Below are 22,398 nucleotides of genomic sequence, written 5' to 3'. Positions count from 1 at the left end.
CCATCTGAAGTGGTAGAGGTTAACACAGTGAGGGAGTTTAAGCATGCGTGGGATAGGCATAAAGCTATCCTAACTATAAGATAAGGCCAGGGACTAATGAAAGTATTTAGAAAACTGGGCAGACTAGATGGGCCGAATGGCTCTTATCTGCCGTCACATTCTATGATTCTATGTTTCTATGTTTCCACTGTCAGTGTACTCACTGGGATTGAGGTTTACTGGTATTTACTGTCAGTGTACTCACTGGGATTGAGGTTTACTGGTATTTACTGTCAGTGTACTCACTGGGATTGAGGTTTACTGGTATTTACTGTCAGTGTACTCACTGGGATTGAGGTTTACTGGTATTTACTGTCAGTGTACTCACTGGGATTGAGGTTTACTGGTATTTACTGTCAGTGTACTCACTGGGATTGAGGTTTACTGGTATTTACTGTCAGTGTACTCACTGGGATTGAGCTTTACTGGTATCCACTGTCAGTGTACTCACTGGGATTGAGGTTTACTGGTATCCACTGTCAGTGTACTCACTGGGATTGAGGTTTACTGGTATCCACTGTCAGTGTACTCACTGGGATTGAGGTTTACTGGTATCCACTGTCAGTGTACTCACTGGGATTGAGGTTTACTGGTATCCACTGTCAGTGTACTCACTGGGATTGAGGTTTACTGGTATCCACTGTCAGTGTACTCACTGGGATTGAGGTTTACTGGTATCCACTGTCAGTGTACTTACTGGGATTGAGGTTTACTGGTATCCACTGTCAGGGTACTCACAGGGATTGAGGTTTACTGGTATCCACTGTCAGTGTACTCACTGGGATTGAGGTTTACTGGTATCCACTGTCAGTGTACTTACTGGGATTGAGGTTTACTGGTATTTACTGTCAGTGTACTCACTGGGATTGAGGTTTACTGGTATCCACTGTCAGTGTACTCACAGGGATTGAGGTTTACTGGTATCCACTGTCAGTGTACTCACAGGGATTGAGGTTTACTGGTATCCACTGTCAGTGTACTCACAGGGATTGAGGTTTACTGGTATCCACTGTCAGTGTACTCACTGGGATTGAGGTTTACTGGTATCCACTGTCAGTGTACTTACTGGGATTGAGGTTTACTGGTATTTACTGTCAGTGTACTCACTGGGATTGAGGTTTACTGGTATCCACTGTCAGTGTACTCACTGGGATTGAGGATTACTGGTATTTACTGTCAGTGTACTCAGTGGGGAGGTACACTGACAGAGGATAAAGTCATTACTCACTCCCAGCTTTACAGACACTCACTGTAGAGGGGAACTTGGTCTGGAAACTCACACAATGAGTGAGGTTGGCAGTTGCACAGAGCAGTGACGAAGAAACCACCATTATGGTCAAAGAGGCTTTAACTCCAGCCAGTCCTCTACTTGAACTGCCAGAATACATGATACTCACCAGAAATAAATCTTGTATTTTTTACTGACGACTCGCTTATCCTTTACCGAGAGATCTGATACGTACAGGAAGCTCTATGACACAGAAATAAATGTGATATATATACGTGAATTCTTACTATTTAATTTCGAAGTGCAGGCTTACAATGAAGACCACTGCTAACCATTCTAATTAAACTTAACAATGCATTGGGTGTATTTCTGGAACGCTAAGGGTTAGGGAAGTAATGAATAATGTCCAATGTATTGTAAATATGCCAAATGTGCCAAACCTACCATTATACTCCACATTTTAAAAGTAGCTTTTCTGTAAAAAGAATTGCCACTTTCACACCAATGAAGAACATTGAAAATCACCTCCAATTTGTATTAACATTTTCTCAGGGAATGATGATTTTTTTGGTTAAAATTGACATTAAAATACAAATAGCAAATAACATGACAATCTGGTTCAATGGAGGCACAGCCAGGGCACACATTGACGTGGAGAGAGAGAGAGACAACATGCAAGCTCTCGGTATCTGTATGTTGGGACTGGGTCTGTCCTTGGATTGTCAGATTCCTGGCTTTTCCCAAACATGCTGATGGTATTATTAGAAAGGAATTTAATTCATTAATGAAAGTCGTTTATTTTTATGAGATTTTCTATTCCACCAGGTAGCACTTTGTCAGCTGGGGAACAACGTGTGTCCAGGAGAACAAGGTGGATCTAGTAAACGTATCGTAGTTCCTTTCTGACACACAGAGCATAGATAGGATATAACATAGGAATGTGGTGTTTTTGTAGTTTGAGAATGCAGTAATAGCTGTTTACTAATGAAGGTCTCTGCAATAGTAGTCACCTAGTTATGGCTGCTACTAGCCGGTCTGGTTGCAGTGCTAGTCGCCTGTCTGGTTGCAGTGCTAGTGGTTGGTCTGGTGTCTGTGCTAGTCGCCGGTCTGGTTGAAGGGCTAATGATTGGTCTGGTTGCAGTGCTAGTGGTTGGTCATGTGTCTGTGCTAGTCGCCAGTCTAGTTGCAGTGCTAGTCGCCGGTCTGGTTGCAGTGCTAGTGGTTGGTCTGGTGTCTGTGCTAGTCGCCGGTCTGGTTGAAGGGCTAATGATTGGTCTGGTTGCAGTGCTAGTGGTTGGTCATGTGTCTGTGCTAGTCGCCGGTCTGGTTGCAGTGCTAGTCGCCGGTCTGGTTGCAGTGCTAGTGGTTGGTCTGGTGTCTGTGCTAGTCGCCAGTCTAGTTGCAGTGCTAGTCGCCGGTCTGGTTGCAGTGCTAGTGGTTGGTCTGGTGTCTGTGCTAGTCGCCAGTCTAGTTGCAGTGCTAGTCGCCGGTCTGGTTGAAGGGCTAATGATTGGTCTGGTTTCAGTGCTAGTCGCCGGTCTGGTTGAAGGGCTAATGATTGGTCTGGTTGCAGTGCAAGCTGCTGGTCTGGTTTCAGTGCTTCAGGGATTCAGCTCTTGAGAAATGCTCCTTTACCCTTATGGAAATCATTATAGATTTTGAAAAGGACAATTTACAAGAATTGTCAATTGATATGGAAAAATTGGTATTGGTATTTTCCCCTTGATAAAGAACAAGAAGTCTTTAAGAACAGAGAAGGGGTGTTACTTGAAAAAGTTAACAAAATAGACGAGAAAATAGCAGAGACAAAAACCAAGAAATATATGAGAGATAGAAATGATAAAGTTTCCAATGTACATTCCATTACTAATAAATCCAATAAGGGTTCCTTCAAAAACAATGGATATAATCGTAACAGTCGAAATTATTTTAATAATAGTTCCAAGATATATGAAAAAAGAGGTCTGTTAGTTTCAATTGCAATTGCAATAGCAATAAAGATAAGCCTGGAAAGGAGAAATCCCCTTTAAAAAATCCTAAAACATCACAAGGGAACAGCCCGTGGAAAATACCCCAAAAAAGGGTAAACAAAACCCATTTTTCTAGAGGTAAAATTAGTTCCCCCACAACAAGGAGCCCACAAGAGGACCCAGATGATTTTTTAGAGAAGGGGCTAAACCTAAACAAAAGACGTCAAATAAACCAATTTTTCTCTCCAAAGAGACCCAAAATAGACCTTACAAACAAATTTGCCCCTCTGGGGGAGTGGAACATCCCAGAGAAGAAAAGACGTTTAGAAGACAAGAGGATTCAAACGAATTAATAGAAATTGCCCGTTCCAAAGGCATTTTTCTAATATAAGATGCTGTTTTAAAATTGAATGAAATTCTTATTTTAGAGAAAGGACTGAAATTCTCCCCCAATAGTGCTGCCAATTCTTTCGATCTCTTTATCGATTTAAGTAAATTCGTACGCAAAATGTCGCTAAAGAGATTTTTCAAAAAGAAAGAGTTGGAGAACATAATACCGAAAACAGAGAATATTGGTAATAAATACTCTAGATTCAGACCTAAATCTACTTTCTTCCCCAACGACAAGGGTCACCAGTTAGAGGCATTTAATAAAATGGTCCTTAAAGATTTGAAGGGATTGGATTATAAACTTAAAGAGTTTAATTTGACTAAACAAGAAAATGCTATTCTAAAGTCTATCAAGAATCGTAAAGACATTATCATTAAGAGTGCCGATAAGGGAGGAGGTATTGTGGTGATGCCTATTGATTTTTATCTGAAAGAATCTAATAGAATCTTAAACGACACTTCTACTTACCAGAAACTAAATTACAACCCCAATTCTCATTTTAATAAAGAACTAGAGAATCTGCTAAATTCGGGTAAAGAGAAAGAGATCATTGATAACAAAATGTTTTCATATTTGTTTTTAAAGGCTCCCAGAATTCCCACATTTTATTTCCTCCCTAAAGTCCACAAATCAGCCACCCACCCACCAGGGAGACCCATTATTAGCGGGATTCATTCGGTAACGTCAAAACTATCTGAGTTCATAGACTTTCATTTACAGAAATACGCCCAGAGGGCAAAGTCTTATTTAAAGGACACTAAGAGTTTGATCCAAGAATTAGAAAGTCTGGAGTGGAGAGACGGCTATATATGGGCGACGGTGGATGTTACGTCTCTTTACACCATAATTGAACATCAGTTGGGTCTGCTAGCAGTTAAACAAGCTTTTGAAACCGATTCAGAACTCTCAGCTGACTTGTGTCACTTTTTACTTGAAAGCATCAATTTTATCCTTACCCATAATTTTTTTCTTTTTAATGAGGACTTTTATCTACAACTTAAAGGAACAGCCATGGGCACCAAGTTCGCGCCGAGTTATGCCAATATTTTTTTAGACTTTTGGGAAAATCTTTTTATTTGGAATAACAACCCATTCGGCGCAAGCTTGGTGCTGTGGAGAAGATATATAGATGACGTTTTAATTATTTGGAAAGGTACTGTTTCATCTTTAGAAAACTTTTTTACTTATATTAATACCAATCAATTTTCTCTGATTTTTACTCCTACTTTTAGTCGAGAAGAAGTAAATTTTTTAGATCTCACTCTTGGTTGAAAAGCGTTCTCCGTAGCCAATTTTCTCGACTACGGAGGAACTGCACAGATCAGCATATTTTTTTAAATCAAGCGCAAACTCTTAAAGATAAATTTTTAGAAAAAGGCTATACTGAAAATTTTATCAATAAAGAAATCACGAAGGTGCATAATTCCAAGAGGGAAGACCTCTTATCTAATAAATCTGCTTGTTCTACAGTCAACCAATTTGCTTTTTCTTTCAATACCCAATATAACACCCATGCTAAGAAAATTAAAAATATTTCAAAAAGACATTGGCCTTTGTTATTGGAAGACAAATTTCTAAAGACCAAACTTCCTCGAGCCCCACAAGTCATCTTTAAGAAGGGCAGGAATTTCAAGAACATCTTAGCACCTAGCACTTTTAAGAACCATGTTAAACCGATTCAACAGAATTAGGGTTTCTTCACATGTGGTGCATGTAAGAGTTGCGAAAAGGTCTCGAAGAAAATTCTGAATTTTAACAGTACAGTGACCGGCCAAGGTTTTAAAATTAGAGGACATATAACCTGTAATACTAGCAATACAGTTTATCTTTTGAAATGCGGATGTGGTGCCCAATATGTAGGTAGAACCACTAGACCTGTTAAAATCCGATTTTTAGAGCATAGGAATAATATTAGAAAGAAAATTACTACCCACTCAGTTCCCTTACATTGCAATAGGTGCCCTAGTTTTAGTTTCCACAATTTCATTTGCATTCCTATTGAAAAAGTTACTTTAGATCAAAGAGGTGGCGATTTATTACTTAGACTTAGGCAAAGAGAGGGGTTTGGGGTCCATACCCTCAGTACCATGCAACCTGAGGGTATGAATATAGATTTTGATATGGTTTGCTTTTTATAATTTTTACGATATTTTACTTCAGAGAAATGTTGTGAGTTTTATATGACAGTATTGTATATTTATTTGTTTTTATGGTTCTCTTTTTATATATCACCTACGGCATCTGTTTTTATTCAGTTATTTTGTGTTGTAAATACGTCCAGTTATATTAACTTTGTCCTTTTGTCCCATTTCTTTGAATGAACTTTTGTGTTGTTCATTTCCTCCGCGAGACCACTCCCACCCGAGTGTTGGAACGCATTTGCGTTTCACCGGTGTGTGAGGAGATTGGTCTCTCGCGAGAGGTTGAGACACACTATAGTTCAGAGCAGCCTATTGGCTGTACAGACGCACCTTTTGATAGGTTGCCGCATGATACGAGATTGATTCTCATTGGCTGACGGAAAGGACTTTTTCACTGACGGGACATTTAACCCCTTAAGGACACATGACATGTGTTACATGTCATGATTCCCTTTTATTCCAGAAGTTTGGTCCTTAAGGGGTTAAAAGACCGGAAGACCACAGAGTGTATCACACAAGCCGGATGCCCCTGACGAAGTCTGAGGACGAAACGCGTAGGGCGGCAGGAACATTTTATTTTACGGACTTTTGATTTTGTATTTTAAAGTTTTATTTTGTTTGTGTTTCTTCAACCTGGGTTCCTGTACTTCTACTTGGAGATCCACTGAGAAGTTCACAGCAATATTTGATGGGCTTTTAACCTTCTTGCATCTTGTAAGTGCAGACAATAAAGTGTTTCTTATATCCTTAAAGTGGTACACTATGTTCTTTTATCTTTTTTCCCTTTAAGTTAAATCTTTGGGATAAAGAAGATTATACTGATCCTCCCGTCTACATTCAAACGTGATTATATTGGGAGATATTTTATTATATATTGTGGTTTCAGTGCTAGTCTGGTTGCAGTGTTAGTTACCGGTCTGGTTGCATTGCTAGTTATTGGTCTGGTTGCAGTGTTAGTTGGAGGTCTGGTTGAAGTGCTAGTGGTTGGTCTAGTTTCAGTGCTAGTCGCCTGTCTGGTTGCAGTGTTAGTTGGAGGTCTGGTTGAAGTGCTAGTGGTTGGTCTAGTTTCAGTGCTAGTCGCCTGTCTGGTTGCAGTGTTAGTTGGAGGTCTGGTTGAAGTGCTAGTGGTTGGTCTAGTTTCAGTGCTAGTCGCATGTCTGGTTGCAGTGTTAGTTGGAGGTCTGGTTGAAGTGCTAGTGGTTGGTCTAGTTTCAGTGCTAGTCGCCAGTCTGGTTGCATTGCTAGTTACTGGTCTGGTTGCAGTGCTTAACTTTGCATTTTGCAATCAGATTTCCTACCTTTGGTCGAATTACATTTTTATCACTCTCCATCTCTGGTATGGCGTCAAAATCACTCTCCTCGTCCACAGAACTGTCAGAGTAAACTCGATTTCGAGTGGTGGGTGGAGGTGGTGGCAGTTTGGCAGCTCGGTGGCTTGATTCATCTAAAAGGTGAAAATACTCTTTATTTTTACAATGGAGAATTTCCACTATGTGTGTACAAGGCTATAGGTCTGTGTCTGAGCGGGTTGGGGTGACTTATCACAACATGTCCTTTTACCTCCAACTCGCGTCTACAGACCTTCTCTGAGGCCTTTCATACATTGCCCTATCTTGCCTTATTCTCTTCCTTTTACAAAATGCCTAAATCAGTTAACCATGTCATTCCTGTACTCCAGGGTCACCAGTTAAACTACATCTCCCATAATGCTTCTGCAGTCTTAATGAAATACTCCCACCTCATAACACTTTCAGCTCATTGTGTTCGGGCAGGACTGACCGACACTTGGCCTCCCCTCTTCCTTCCTCTCTGCTGGTGTACGACTCTCCCAGCCAGTCACTGGCCGCCCACTGAGAGATATAGTACGTGTTTACACACAAGGTATACCCATTGCTGAATGTAAACACAAACCCAACAATCTCTCTTCCCCTCAGGATACACTGTGCTTCACATCTCGTGGGTTTACACCCTACTTTCTCTAGGAAATACCCGTGTATGGGGCAGATTTCTTCTCAATTTAACTTGATTATTTGTTATATTTGTTTTGCACACTAATTGTACAGCACCGTATTATATGCTGAGGCTTCATAAATAATTATAACAGTAAAAATACACATGTACGCATGCACAGCTGTGACCATTTTAACACCTTCAATTCTACGTGGCAGCGAAAAGGTTAAATAACTTCCTGAAATGAGCCACGTGGAAGTCATCAGCAGGAAGACATCAGCCATTCGACAGTTCACCATGGTGTTTAAGCAAGTTCCATGATACTGGTCCTTACCAATTGCTCCATAGCTTGATCCGTCTGGGGTGGTGGTTGCGATGGGGTGTGAAGCTGCCACTGTCCCCTCTCCTGCAGCAAAAAAAATAATGTTCATCAACTTAACATAAACATGTACGTACTTTCCACCCACCTTGACTCTGGGAGGGCGTTATTTAGATGTGTCCATAAAAACCAGCTTTAAATATCCGAGAGTGCAGGTTAATAGACAGAAAACGAACCACTCAGTGGACAGCAGCATGGAATAGGGAGGTGGAGATAAATGAGCAATGCGTCTTCAGACTGGCAAAAAGTAAATAATACAGGTTCACTTGGTGCTGAATTCCAGCAAAATGATATATTGGGAACTAGGAGTCATTTACTTTATACCAAGATGGAAGCAGGGTATCAGGCTGCCCACTTTCACCAAAACCAGGTTGTATCAAGAGATCAACAAATTCAGCCCGTACAATGTGCACTCAGTGACCCCATGTAATTATACAAATAAAATGGGAAGCTTTCAGCTAAACTAAATGGAATTCAGCTTCCGTTCTGCCTCCCACTGTTATTTACTGGGTTCATTCTCACTCATTGAGTGTTTCTCTGTCATTTGTCTCTGTGAATGGTTTAGGGGTTACCCACAGAACTGGATTTGACAGACAGAGTAGGCACCTGCCTACCGGTGCCTGACCACTAGGGTGCACCTATTTTCAGCACTTATAATGATCCTTGTTTAATTTTAATAGGCTAGTGATGAGATAAGTACCAGGAGTGTTGACCAGTAACAGGTTTCACCACAGCTGAGGACTTTTTCAAACAGCCCTATGTTGTGATGAGACACGTTAGTGTTACTTTTAATACTCTGGTTACATCTTTATTTATATTATTGTATTAAAGGGACACCCCAACAACTATAGCTTAATGTAGTTGTTCTGGTAGATATAATCATTCCCTGCAGGCATTTTCATGTAAACACTGCCTTTTCTCTGTTTACATTGCCCCCTAGGGATATCTCCACTCCTCAGATGGCCACTGGAGGACTGTAGCACTGTCGGTCAGCGTCGAGACACTGAATTTTCCAAACGCCGGCCTGACCAATCAGCATCTTTATGGGAAATCATTCAATTGGCTAAAAATAGTACATTTTGATTATGTCAGCAAGGACGAGGATTGGAGGCAGGGCCAGCACTGGCGGACCAACGCCACACTAAAAATAAGGTACGTTTTTAGAAGTTTTTAGGCCTGCAATGTCCAGTTAATGAATTCATTCTATTTACGTTATCTGCCTTATTTTGGGGTAAGGGGAGCAAGGGAAGCCGTATAATTTTGTGACTACATGAACCTGACATGAAAAATCCAGCCCTGGTTAGCCGGCCACATGTATTGACTTATTGGCAGCATCTCTTACCATCATCTGGGCTGTTTTTCAGCATCGATCCCTTCCTGCGAACACTGCAATTTGAACAAAACAATACAAACAGACAAAAACAGTTTAGTTTCTGACAGAGTAGCCCTGTGTGCTCTTCCGCATAAAGGTACAGCACAGATTGGGGTAAATTATCGATGAAAGAACTGGGACACTCACTAAGTAATCACTCTAATTGAAATTAATCTTTTGGATTTCTTTTTAAAGGGATAGTATAGTGTAAGGCAAGCATGTCAAACTCAAAGATGAACACGGGCCAGATAAACAAGGTTTAAGTTGATGTGGGCCGCAAAAAAAAAACACAAAAAAGTCAGTTTCCATAGAAATGTAGATTTATTTAGAAAAGTACCGTATAAAAAAAAGTTGCCTAACTGACACTGGAGGTCCTCGTGTTCGTAGGACTTCAAAGTAAATAACAGAGCAAATTTATTTTAAGGAGACATGCATGTGCATATAACCAACTTTCAATCCAACTACCTTGACATATTAAGAAAAGTTTGGTAATGGGACTGAAATGGTGAATGTATGCTGTTGATTGTGAAATTCTATGAGTGTGTTCTTCTCTTAGGCTGAGATCATCAAACCTGATTATCTCAGCCAATCCAATGCTTTCCCATAGAAAAGCATTGGGAGGCTATTGTGCATGTGTTGTAAAAGGCTGCGCGGCCAATCTAATACACTGCCCCCTCCATCCAGTCTAATACACTGCCCCGTCCACCCAATCTAATACATTGCCACCTCCAAGCAATCTAATACACTGCTCCCTCCATCTAATCTAATACACTGCTGTAGCAAATTGTATTGGGCTGTCCCGAGGTATTATGGTTACAATGTTAATTTTAGCTTTGTATCCATGTATTGTATGCAGCATTCGTCAGATTGTTCGGTAAAAACCCTCCGTTCGACATACGAACAAACTACCGAACAACCAGACCTCCTCAGAGTGAAGTGCGCCTCTCATTTACCTCCCGCATTCATGTTTCAAACACATAATTGATAATTAGACGAAAAGTATTATGTGTTCCCTGGGTGGCCGCCATTCAGCATTCGAACACATGGCGGCGGCCATCTTATCATACGAATGCTCAGCGGTGTTTGGTCGTCGGGTGTCTGGAACCCAAATCGGACACTCGACTACGCGGCCCGCAGTTTGGTAGAAAGAACCCCAAAAAACAAGGGAATTCATACGAATCCAACCCCAGTCTACGCAACCTGGTACTTTCGTGTGTTTCATCCCTCGAACGGAGACCGACCGCAAGGCCAGAATATGTGGAACTGATTTTGGCTACTACCTCCTGGGCGGTCGGTCATACGAATACATCCATAACTCCCGAACCCCTGGTCCGATTTGGGTGATTTTTGAGTATGTTGCTCACCCAGATCAGGGCTACCAGGGGGTATTAGGGGTACATCCAGAAAACGGTGAAAAATGTGTCCTGTATAATGGGATTACGTGTCATGCTGAGGGGAGGAGATGTGGAGGTGGTAACTCTTGTATGATTGGTTTACTGTATAATCTTTGTAGGTGTCTCCCTTGCATGGGAGAAATGCTTAAAAGCTCAGTATGTGGAATACATCTTCAGTTCTGCTCCTAATACTGTGTGTTGTCCAGTTATTGGGAATCGTGATGGGATATTACTGGATTATTTTATTTTCTATTGCTGCTGTTCATCCTGGATTAACTTCTTGTTCCTGCATTACTATTTAATACCAGCGGAGAAGTCTATGGGATACTAGTGCCACCTCCATCCAATCTAATACACTGCCCCCTCCACCCAATCTAATACACTGCCCACAAATCCAATACACTGCCCCATCCATCCATTCTTATACACTGCCCCCTCCACCCAATCTAATACACTGCCCCCCCATCCAATCTAATACACTGCCCTCTCCATTCAATCTAATACACTGCCCCCTCCACCCAATCTAATACACTGCCCCCCATCCAATCTAATACACTGCCCCCTCCACCCAATCTAATACACTGCCCCCCATCCAATCTAATACACTGCCCTCTCCATCCAATCTAATACACTGCCCCCATCCAATCTAATACGCTGCCCTCTCCATCCAATCTAATACACTGCCCCCTCCATCCAATCTAACACACTGCCCTTTCCAACCAATCTAACACACTGCCCCCCCATCCAATCTAATACACTGCCCTCTCCATCCAATCTAACACACTGCCCCCTCCAACCAATCTAACACACTGCCCCCTCCAACCAATCTAACACACTGCCCCCCCCATCCACTCTAACACACTGCCCCCTCCATCCAATCTAACACACTGCCCCTCCAATCAATCTAACACACTGCCCCCTCCAACCAATCTAACACACTGCCCTCTCCATCCAATCTAATACACTGCCCCCTCCATCCATACATTGTGTTTCCATGTCTATATGTAACTATACATAATGCATGTGTGCTGGTGAATGATGTACTAGGTTTGTATAAAACACTCTTAACACTCCTCATCAATCAATCAAACAGTTGCTTAGGAAACAATGGAGTAGGAGGCCAACAATAACCTTTTGAAGTGCAGCATAGAGTGTACCTGGGGACTAACTTATTGCTCATGTGATTCTGCCGCCATTTTGAGAACAAACCTGATATAATGCACCAATGCCACAAGCAGTGATCCCAGGTAAAAGATGAAGAAGAAGAGTAAACACAGAAGGGTGGATTGGATGTAGACTGAACCTGAAAGCGAAAAATAATATTACGTAACATTCGGCCAGGGTCAAAAGATACATTCGCCACGAATATTAAATACTGTCTGACACAAGAGACTCCAGATAACATTCACTGAACGCTATTTGTTCATGTTGATTTTTAGACAGAGATAATCTCCCTGAGGCGATAACAGGATTTTGGGAGTTTGGCCAGGTTTAATGCAGCTAATTATTAAATTTTGTGCCAGAGGTTCTTTGAAGTTCTTTTTTGTTTAGTACAATAAATAGACACAGAATTTGCAAAATAATTCACGTTACTTCATTTAGTACTGAATGTTAGCCAGTAGGACCCACACAAACGCCTCAATTTCATATTTTTGGAGTAGCTTTCAAAATGATTTAAACATTTTTAATAAACCTTAAAAAACTTTTTTTCCCAAACATATGAAAACATCAAAAACAAATATCAAAACATATATCAATATTTACAACAAAAAAAAACATATATTATTACAATATTACAATATTACAAAGTTAAAATATAGTTTATAATTTTAAATCATTTAATATTATAATAATAAATACCGCCTCAATTTATCATTGGATACGATTTTCTGATGATTTAATATTTTAAGAAAAAAGTATTTAATTTATTGAAAAATATGTTAATTTTTTGTTATTTTTTTATAACAAAAATAGTGAATATAAGAATCTCAATAACTTGCCCTGTAGTTAGACCGAGCTTGGGTCTCAAACATGTTTTCGCTAATTTGTGTCATTAAAGAGTGAACCTATCCATTTGCATATTAGACTGATCCCACCCTTAAGGGCAGTCTAGTTCCAAAAAGCTGGCAGGTTCCGTCTATACGAGAGAGAGATACAGCAACCCTAGACGATCGTTTCCGCCCTCTTTGGGCCTTGTCAGTGAGATGGAACTAAAACCCCTCTAGGCACAGTGAGGACGGGGTCCACATCAGAATTACCTTCTACCTTAGGGAGAGGCTAAGTACATGCATTGCAACAAAATCAGGAAATAAATAGTTTGCTCTTCACTTAGTCCCCACTCCCAAATTTTTTTTAGATATGTGATATATTTTTTTACATTTTAATATTTTTTTAAAAAAGTTTTGTGAAAGTTTATCGAAAAATATGAAATCATTTGAAAGACTATTCCAAAAAATATGAAATTGAGGCTCCATCATATTGGAAACGTCCTGGACACTGTAGGAGGACAATATGTAATAGAACGTCTAGATAATGATCATGTATGATGAGGCAGGTGGAGCAAGGTTAATAAAAGTAATGATGGAGATACCACGTGAAGACGTGATAAATCTTGTATTGAATGAGTGATGATGGATCCAGTACATGAAAAGAGACAATGTACACAGTTTAAAAAGAGAAGTGATGGAGTCAGTCAGTATTAGAGATGGGACAGAGCCAGCGTATTCTGAGGGTATAATTAAAGTGTTTTAGTATAATTATTTCTAGACTTGTGCTTTTCAGCTGCACTGAACAATTCCAATCTCAATCAATCTATAAACTAATCAATTAGTTCGTAAACAGACTGATAGATGTTTGATTTGTTCAATGCAGATGAAAGGGATTTGTGTACAAGTTTATTCAGGACGCCTGTGAAACCAGTGATGACTAAATTCAGCGTAAAATACCTATGAATGTGTGTTATTAAAAAAAATCTGAAAAAATCATATGAATGTGGAGACCGTACAGTTAACCCATGATGTAAATAAAATATGTGGATGGAGCTCGGAATATCATTAATAGAAAGATACAACTTTTGCTGCCTCCTCCTTTGCCTGACCAACACTTACTGTTTATAGACGGAGTGATGAACACTTGAAAGTCCTTCTCGCGTTTCAGATTCCACGTGCCGTTACTAGAACCTGTAATAAAATGTGTTTCTTATATGTCTGGACATTACATGGTCTGCAACGGTATTATATTTACCCACAGCACCCTCCTTATAACATAACCTTATAGCCGAGTACAGGGAAACAGGGGACCTCCTTACACCATAACCTTATAGCTGCAGTTATAATACACTGTGTGCTGGGAGACAGGGGACCTCCTTACACCATAACCTTGTAGCTGCAGTTATGATACACTGTGTGAGGGGAGACAGGGGACCTCCTTACACCATAACCTTATAGCTGCAGTTATAATACACTGTGTACGGGGAGACAGGGGACCTCCTTACACCATAACCTTATAACTGCAGTTATAATACACTGTGTGCGGGGAGACAGGGGACCTCCTTACACCATAACCTTATAGCTGCAGTTATAATACACTGTGTGCAGGGAGACAGGGGACCTCCTTACACCATAACCTTATAGCTGCAGTTATAATACACTGTGTACGGGGAGACAGGGGACCTCCTTACACCATATCCTTATAGCTGCAGTTATAATACACTGTGTGCAGGGAGACAGGGGACCTTACACCATAACCTTATAGCTGCAGTTATAATACACTGTGTGCAGGGAGACAGGGGACCTCCTTACACAATAACCTTATAGCTGCAGTTATAATACACTGTATGCAGGGAGACAGGGGACCTCCTTACACCATAACCTTATAGCTGCAGTTATAATACACTGTGTGCAGGGAGACAGGGGACCTCCTTACACAATAACCTTATAGCTGCAGTTATAATACACTGTATGCAGGGAGACAGGGGACCTCCTTACACCATAATCTTATAGCTGCAGTTATAATACACTGTGTGCTGGGAGACAGGGGACCTCCTTACACCATAACCTTATAGCTGCAGTTATAATACACTGTATGCAGGGAGACAGGGGACCTCCTTACACCATAACCTTATAGCTGCAGTTATAATACACTGTATGCAGGGAGACAGGGGACCTCCTTACACCATAACCTTATAGCTGCAGTTATAATACACTGTGTGCGGGGAGACAGGGGACCTCCTTACACCATAACCTTATAACTGCAGTTATAATACACTGTGTGTGGGGAGACAGGGGACCTCCTTACACCATAACCTTATAGCTGCAGTTATAATACACTGTGTGCGGGGAGACAGGGGACCTCCTTACACCATAACTTTATAGCTGCAGTTATAATACACTGTGTGCAGGGAGACAGGGGACCTCCTTACACCATAACCTTGTAGCTCCAGTTATTATATGATGGCTGTATTTTAGAGGGATACTGGCTCAGAAAAAGATCTTACATTTGTCACGACATAAGGATGTGCATTAATTGTTAGGTCCAGCAGAGGGCAAACTTACCCTGAGTGGATTGTGGCACAGATCCTCCACAGGCATAATCTTCAGGTTTGATGACAAACACTACGTAAAACCGACCCTTGGGGAAATCTTTTCGCTGATATAAGAAAAGAAAAAAGCAACGTTATCGGACAACCATAACCGAATCAGCGGCTAACAAAGCCTTATAGCCCAAACCATCTGCACAGTCTAACTCTTTATGGTCAGGTTTGAAATGGGGATGAATCCGTGCAAAGTGTCTTAGCTACAACGTTACTGGAATTCTATAATCCACAGTGAATCAGAGACTGCAGCCAGGTAATTAAAGATGTAACGATTTCCTTTTTAATTTTAATTTGACACTTATAGGGATACGTAAACATAATATTAAAACCCTGGGAGGTGACCGGTCCCCTTTTATATCAAGAACAGGAATTTGTTTGAAAAAGCATTTCGTCCTTTAAATTCCATCAGCTCCATAACCCCAGTGCTGATTGCCCAGTGTAAAGGATACAAAACATGCATCTCAAAATAATCAAAGTAAGTCATGAATGAAAGGAATAATTATTCAATGAGTGGAGCAGAAGGATGGCACACGATCAGCAGGCGAAGCCAAGACGTGACGAGAGTACGGAGTACATTTATCAAAAGATTATATTGATTTTCTTTCTTTAAACCTATTGCAGAAATAATAAAATGACAGATCTGCTAAAGCCCTCATTGGAAGAAATGTTTAATAAGCCTGAGATTTGGGTCCGCTGGGCTCACCTGTATGGTGATTGCGGCTTTCTTGGTCATGGATTGGTAAACGCCATTGAATTGCACATTATGATCCGAATCATACACTGGACACTAAACAGGGAGGAAGGTTTCATTAGCAGCAATCGAGACTGAATTAGGGACACGTCACTAGGCTGGAAACGTGAACAGGTTGGATCACAGTTTGATTATTCAGTTTAATGGATGAAACTTGCTGGCTTTATCACCACATTATGTTTAAACAAATTATCAAATAATAAAAATAGATTAATTTCACAGTACGACCCTGACTCTGCTCCTTATACTAACACTATGTCACACTAACACAAGGAAAGCAAAATACAGATTTCCAAAAAACGGTTAATAAGCAGATTAAACCTTACAGTGTGCCAGTGCATGAATGTAATACAGTATATCAATGAATGACTGCAGTGTGTAAGGGCATGAATGTAGGGTATATCAATGTATCATTGCTGTGTGTCAGTGCATGAATGTAGGGTATCAAAGTGATTGCTGTGTGTCAGTGCATGCATGTAGGGTATCAATGTATAATTACAGCCTGTCGGTGCATAACTGTAGGGTATCAATGTATAATTGCTGTGTGTCAGTGCATGAATACAGGGTATCAATGTGATTGCTGTGTGTCAGTGCATTCATGTAGAGTATCAATGTATGGTTGCTGTGTGCCAGTGCATGAATGTAGGGTATCAATGTGATTGCTGTGTATCCGTGCATGAATGTAGGGTGTCAATGTATGATTACTGTGTGTCAGTGCATTCATGTAGAGTATCAATATATGGTTGCTGTGTGCCAGTGCATGAATGTAGGGTATCAATGTGATTGCTGTGTATCCGTGCATGAATGTAGGGTGTCAATGTATGATTACTGTGTGTCAGTGCATAGATGTAGGTGATCAATTTATGATTAATATGTGTCAATGCATCGGTGTAGGGTATCAGTGGCCGTTTATCTCCTTTCCTTTTTTTAATGCAATCTGAGGTTACAATATCTTTGCTGCCCATACAATACATAAAATTCCAGGTTGCCATTCATCTACCTCTTATATTTTATTATATAAATAGACACAGAAAGTGCAAAGACAAAGAGCCCAAAGGAACCGTGCATCTATAGCAGACGCCTTCTGTGCCTCTGGGCAGATTTGGCCCTGGCCTTATAAATGGCGGTTTGTGGTGAACGTGATAAATCGATGCTTTTATTCTGTTCTACGTCATACTCACCACAATGTCCTGCACTGAGACCACGGAGCACGGATAGACCTGCGTGGACTTCACCTTGATAATAACCGACTCCACACCTTCAGGGAACGTATACAGAAAATACTGCAATAAAAGAAAGATATAGCATTTCAATGAGGAAACACTGCTCTATGTATACAGCTATCACTGTGGCTTTAAATGACCCACTAATTACAAACATATAGAGCCACAGGCTGCACAGCGTAGGGTGAACAAGGCAGTTTTATTGTGAAATACAGGACAAAACAAGGATACAGCTTACATGATTGAGGCCTCACTGCCGAAACGTTGTATCCTTGTTTTGTTCTGCATTCCACAATAAAACGGTGTTGTTCACCCTACGCTGTGCAGCCTGTGGTTCTTCACTTGTGGATATATTTGGAGGTTAACGGATCTATACCACAGAGCTTCGGTACTACTGATACCAGTGTGCAACACTCTACTAATTATCCACTGATTACATAATCGATCCAATAATAAGACACCCCTCTATATAATCTATCCAATAATGAAAAAAACTGCTCTATATAATCTATCCAATAAAAAGACACCCCTCTATATAATCTATCCAATAATAAGACGCCCCTCTATATAATCTACCCAATAATAAGACACCCCTCTATATAATCTATCTAATAATAAAACACCCCTCTATATAATCTATCTAATAATAAGACGCCCCTCTATATAATCTATCCAATAATAAGACGCCCCTCTATATAATCTACCCAATAATAAGACACCCCTCTATATAATCTATCTAATAATAAAACACCCCTCTATATAATCTATCTAATAATAAGACGCCCCTCTATATAATCTATCCAATAATAAGACGCCCCTCTATATAATCTATCCAATAATAAGACGCCCCTCTATATAATCTATCCAATAATAAGACGCCCCTCTATATAATCTATCTAATAATAAAACACTGCTCTATATAATCTATCCAATAATAAGACGCCCCTCTATATAATCTATCTAATAATAAAACACTGCTCTATATAATCTATCCAATAATAAAACGCCCCTCTATATAATCTATCCAATAATAAGACGCCCCTCTATATAATCTATATAATAATAAGACACCCCTCTATATAATCTATTCAATAATAATACACCCCCCTATATAATCTATCCAATAATAATACACCCCCTATATAATCTATCCGATAATAAAACACTGCTCTATATAATCTATCTAATAATAAGACACCCCTCTATATAATCTCTCTACATAACCTACATTATATTAAGATTATCTATCCAATAATAATACACCCCCCCTACATAATCTATCCGATAATAAAACACGGCTCTATATAATCTATCCAATAATAAGACACCCCTCTATATAATCTATCTAACAATAAGACGCCCTTTATATAATCTATCTAATAATAAGACACCCCTCTATATAATCTATCCAATAATAAAACACCCCTCTATATAATCTATCTAATAATAAAACACCCCCTATATAATCTATCCAATAATATTACACCCCTCTATATAATCTATCTAATAATAACACGCCCCTTTATATAATCTATCTAATAATAAGACACCCCTCTATATCATCTATCTAATAATAAGACACCCCTCTATATAATCTATCTAATAATAATACACCCCCCTATATAATCTATCTAATAATAACACGCCCCTTTATATAATCTATCTAATAATAAGACGCCCCTCTATATAATCTATCTAATAATAAGACGCCCCTCTATATAATCTATCCAATAAAAATACACCCCCCTATATAATCTACCCAATAATAATACACCCCTCTATATAATCTCTCTATATAACCTACATTATAATAAGATTATCTATCCAATAATAATACACCCCCTATATAATCTATCCAATAATGAAAAAACTGCTCTATATAATCTATCTAATAATAAAACACTGCTCTATATAATCTATCTAATAATAAGACACCCCCCTATATAATCTATCCAATAATAATACACCCCTCTATATAATCTATCTAACAATAAGACGCCCCTCTATATAATCTATCCAATAATGAAAAAACTGCTCTATATAATCTATCTAATAATAAAACACTGCTCTATATAATCTATCTAATAATAAGACACCCCCTATATAATCTATCCAATAATAATACACCCCTCTATATAATCTATCCAATAATGAAAAAACTGCTCTATATAATCTATCTAATAATAAAACACTGCTCTATATAATCTATCTAATAATAAGACACCCCCTATATAATCTATCCAATAATAATACACCCCTCTATATAATCTATCTAACAATAAGACGCCCCTCTATTTAATCTATCTAATAATAAGACACCCCTCTATATAATATATCTAATAATAAAACGCCCCTCTATATAATCTATCCAATAATAAGACACCCCTTTATGTAATCTATCTAATAATAAAACACCCCTCTATATAATATATCCAATAACAAAACACCCCTCTATATAATCTATCTAATAATAAAACACCCCTCTATATAATCTATCTAATAATAAGACGCCCCTCTATATAATCTATCCAATAATAAGACGCCCCTCTATATAATCTATCCAATAATAAGACGCCCCTCTATATAATCTATCCAATAATAAGACGCCCCTCTATATAATCTATCTAATAATAAAACACTGCTCTATATAATCTATCCAATAATAAGACGCCCCTCTATATAATCTATCTAATAATAAAACACTGCTCTATATAATCTATCCAATAATAAAACGCCCCTCTATATAATCTATCCAATAATAAGACGCCCCTCTATATAATCTATATAATAATAAGACACCCCTCTATATAATCTATTCAATAATAATACACCCCCCTATATAATCTATCCAATAATAATACACCCCCTATATAATCTATCCGATAATAAAACACTGCTCTATATAATCTATCTAATAATAAGACACCCCTCTATATAATCTCTCTACATAACCTACATTATATTAAGATTATCTATCCAATAATAATACACCCCCCCTACATAATCTATCCGATAATAAAACACGGCTCTATATAATCTATCCAATAATAAGACACCCCTCTATATAATCTATCTAACAATAAGACGCCCTTTATATAATCTATCTAATAATAAGACACCCCTCTATATAATCTATCCAATAATAAAACACCCCTCTATATAATCTATCTAATAATAAAACACCCCCTATATAATCTATCCAATAATATTACACCCCTCTATATAATCTATCTAATAATAACACGCCCCTTTATATAATCTATCTAATAATAAGACACCCCTCTATATCATCTATCTAATAATAAGACACCCCTCTATATAATCTATCTAATAATAATACACCCCCCTATATAATCTATCTAATAATAACACGCCCCTTTATATAATCTATCTAATAATAAGACGCCCCTCTATATAATCTATCTAATAATAAGACGCCCCTCTATATAATCTATCCAATAAAAATACACCCCCCTATATAATCTACCCAATAATAATACACCCCTCTATATAATCTCTCTATATAACCTACATTATAATAAGATTATCTATCCAATAATAATACACCCCCTATATAATCTATCCAATAATGAAAAAACTGCTCTATATAATCTATCTAATAATAAAACACTGCTCTATATAATCTATCTAATAATAAGACACCCCCCTATATAATCTATCCAATAATAATACACCCCTCTATATAATCTATCTAACAATAAGACGCCCCTCTATTTAATCTATCTAATAATAAGACACCCCTCTATATAATATATCTAATAATAAAACGCCCCTCTATATAATCTATCCAATAATAAGACACCCCTTTATGTAATCTATCTAATAATAAAACACCCCTCTATATAATCTATCCAATAACAAAACACCCCTCTATATAATCTATCTAATAATAAGACACCCCTCTATATAATCTATCTAATAATAAGACGCCCCTCTATATAATCTATCCAATAATAATACACCCCCCTATATAATCTATCTAATAATAACACGCCCCTTTATATAATCTATCTAATAATAAGACACCCCTCTATATCATCTATCTAATAATAAGACACCCCTCTATATAATCTATCCAATAATAATACACCCCTCTATATAATCTATCTAATAATAAGACACCCCTCTATATAATCTATCCAATAATAATACACCCCTCTATATAATCTATCTAATAATAAGAAACCCCTCTATATAATCTATCTAATAATAAGACGCCCCTCTATATAATCTATCCAATAATAAGACGCCCCTCTATATAATCTATCTAATAATAAAACACTGCTCTATATAATCTATCCAATAATAAGACGCCCCTCTATATAATCTATCCAATAATAAGACGCCCCTCTATATAATCTATCTAATAATAAGACACCCCTCTATATAATCTATCTAATAATAAGACGCCCCTCTATATAATCTATCCAATAATAATACACCCCCCTATATAATCTATCCAATAATAATACACCCCCTATATAATCTATCCGATAATAAAACACTGCTCTATATAATCTATCTAATAATAAGACACCCCTCTATATAATCTCTCTACATAACCTACATTATATTAAGATTATCTATCCAATAATAATACACCCCCCCTACATAATCTATCCGATAATAAAACACGGCTCTATATAATCTATCCAATAATAAGTCACCCCTCTATATAATCTATCTAACAATAAGACGCCCCTTATATAATCTATCTAATAATAAGACACCCCCTATATAATCTACCCCTCTATATAATCTATCTAATAATAACACGCCCCTTTATATAATCTATCTAATAATAAGACACCCCTCTATATCATCTAATAATAAAACACCCCTCTATATAATCTATCCAATAATAATACACCCCCTATATAATCTAACAATAATACGCCCCTCTATATAATCTATCTAATAATAAGACACCCCTCTATATAATATA

General features: G+C 38.4%; 1 protein-coding gene across 3 annotated transcripts in view; it reads right to left on the bottom strand.

Annotated features, from left to right (window-relative positions):
- Positions 1 to 22,398, bottom strand: part of SIDT1 (SID1 transmembrane family member 1) — a 217,480-nt gene that overhangs the window by 36,748 nt on the left and 158,334 nt on the right. For all 3 annotated transcript variants that reach the window (XM_063446333.1, XM_063446326.1, XM_063446335.1), the window contains exons 6-14: positions 17,391 to 17,492; positions 16,162 to 16,245; positions 15,418 to 15,511; positions 13,972 to 14,043; positions 12,074 to 12,167; positions 9,441 to 9,484; positions 8,054 to 8,125; positions 7,068 to 7,213; positions 1,437 to 1,510 (exon numbers count right to left, since the gene is read on the bottom strand). In XM_063446333.1, the coding sequence (XP_063302403.1) occupies positions 1,437 to 1,510; positions 7,068 to 7,213; positions 8,054 to 8,125; positions 9,441 to 9,484; positions 12,074 to 12,167; positions 13,972 to 14,043; positions 15,418 to 15,511; positions 16,162 to 16,245; positions 17,391 to 17,492 (782 nt within the window). The remainder of the gene's footprint in view (positions 1 to 1,436; positions 1,511 to 7,067; positions 7,214 to 8,053; positions 8,126 to 9,440; positions 9,485 to 12,073; positions 12,168 to 13,971; positions 14,044 to 15,417; positions 15,512 to 16,161; positions 16,246 to 17,390; positions 17,493 to 22,398) is intronic.

Source organism: Pelobates fuscus, chromosome 1 (genome assembly GCF_036172605.1).
Source record: "Pelobates fuscus isolate aPelFus1 chromosome 1, aPelFus1.pri, whole genome shotgun sequence".
NCBI classification, from domain to species: domain Eukaryota; kingdom Metazoa; phylum Chordata; class Amphibia; order Anura; family Pelobatidae; genus Pelobates; species Pelobates fuscus.
This window is presented reverse-complemented; position numbering and strand designations above follow the sequence as displayed.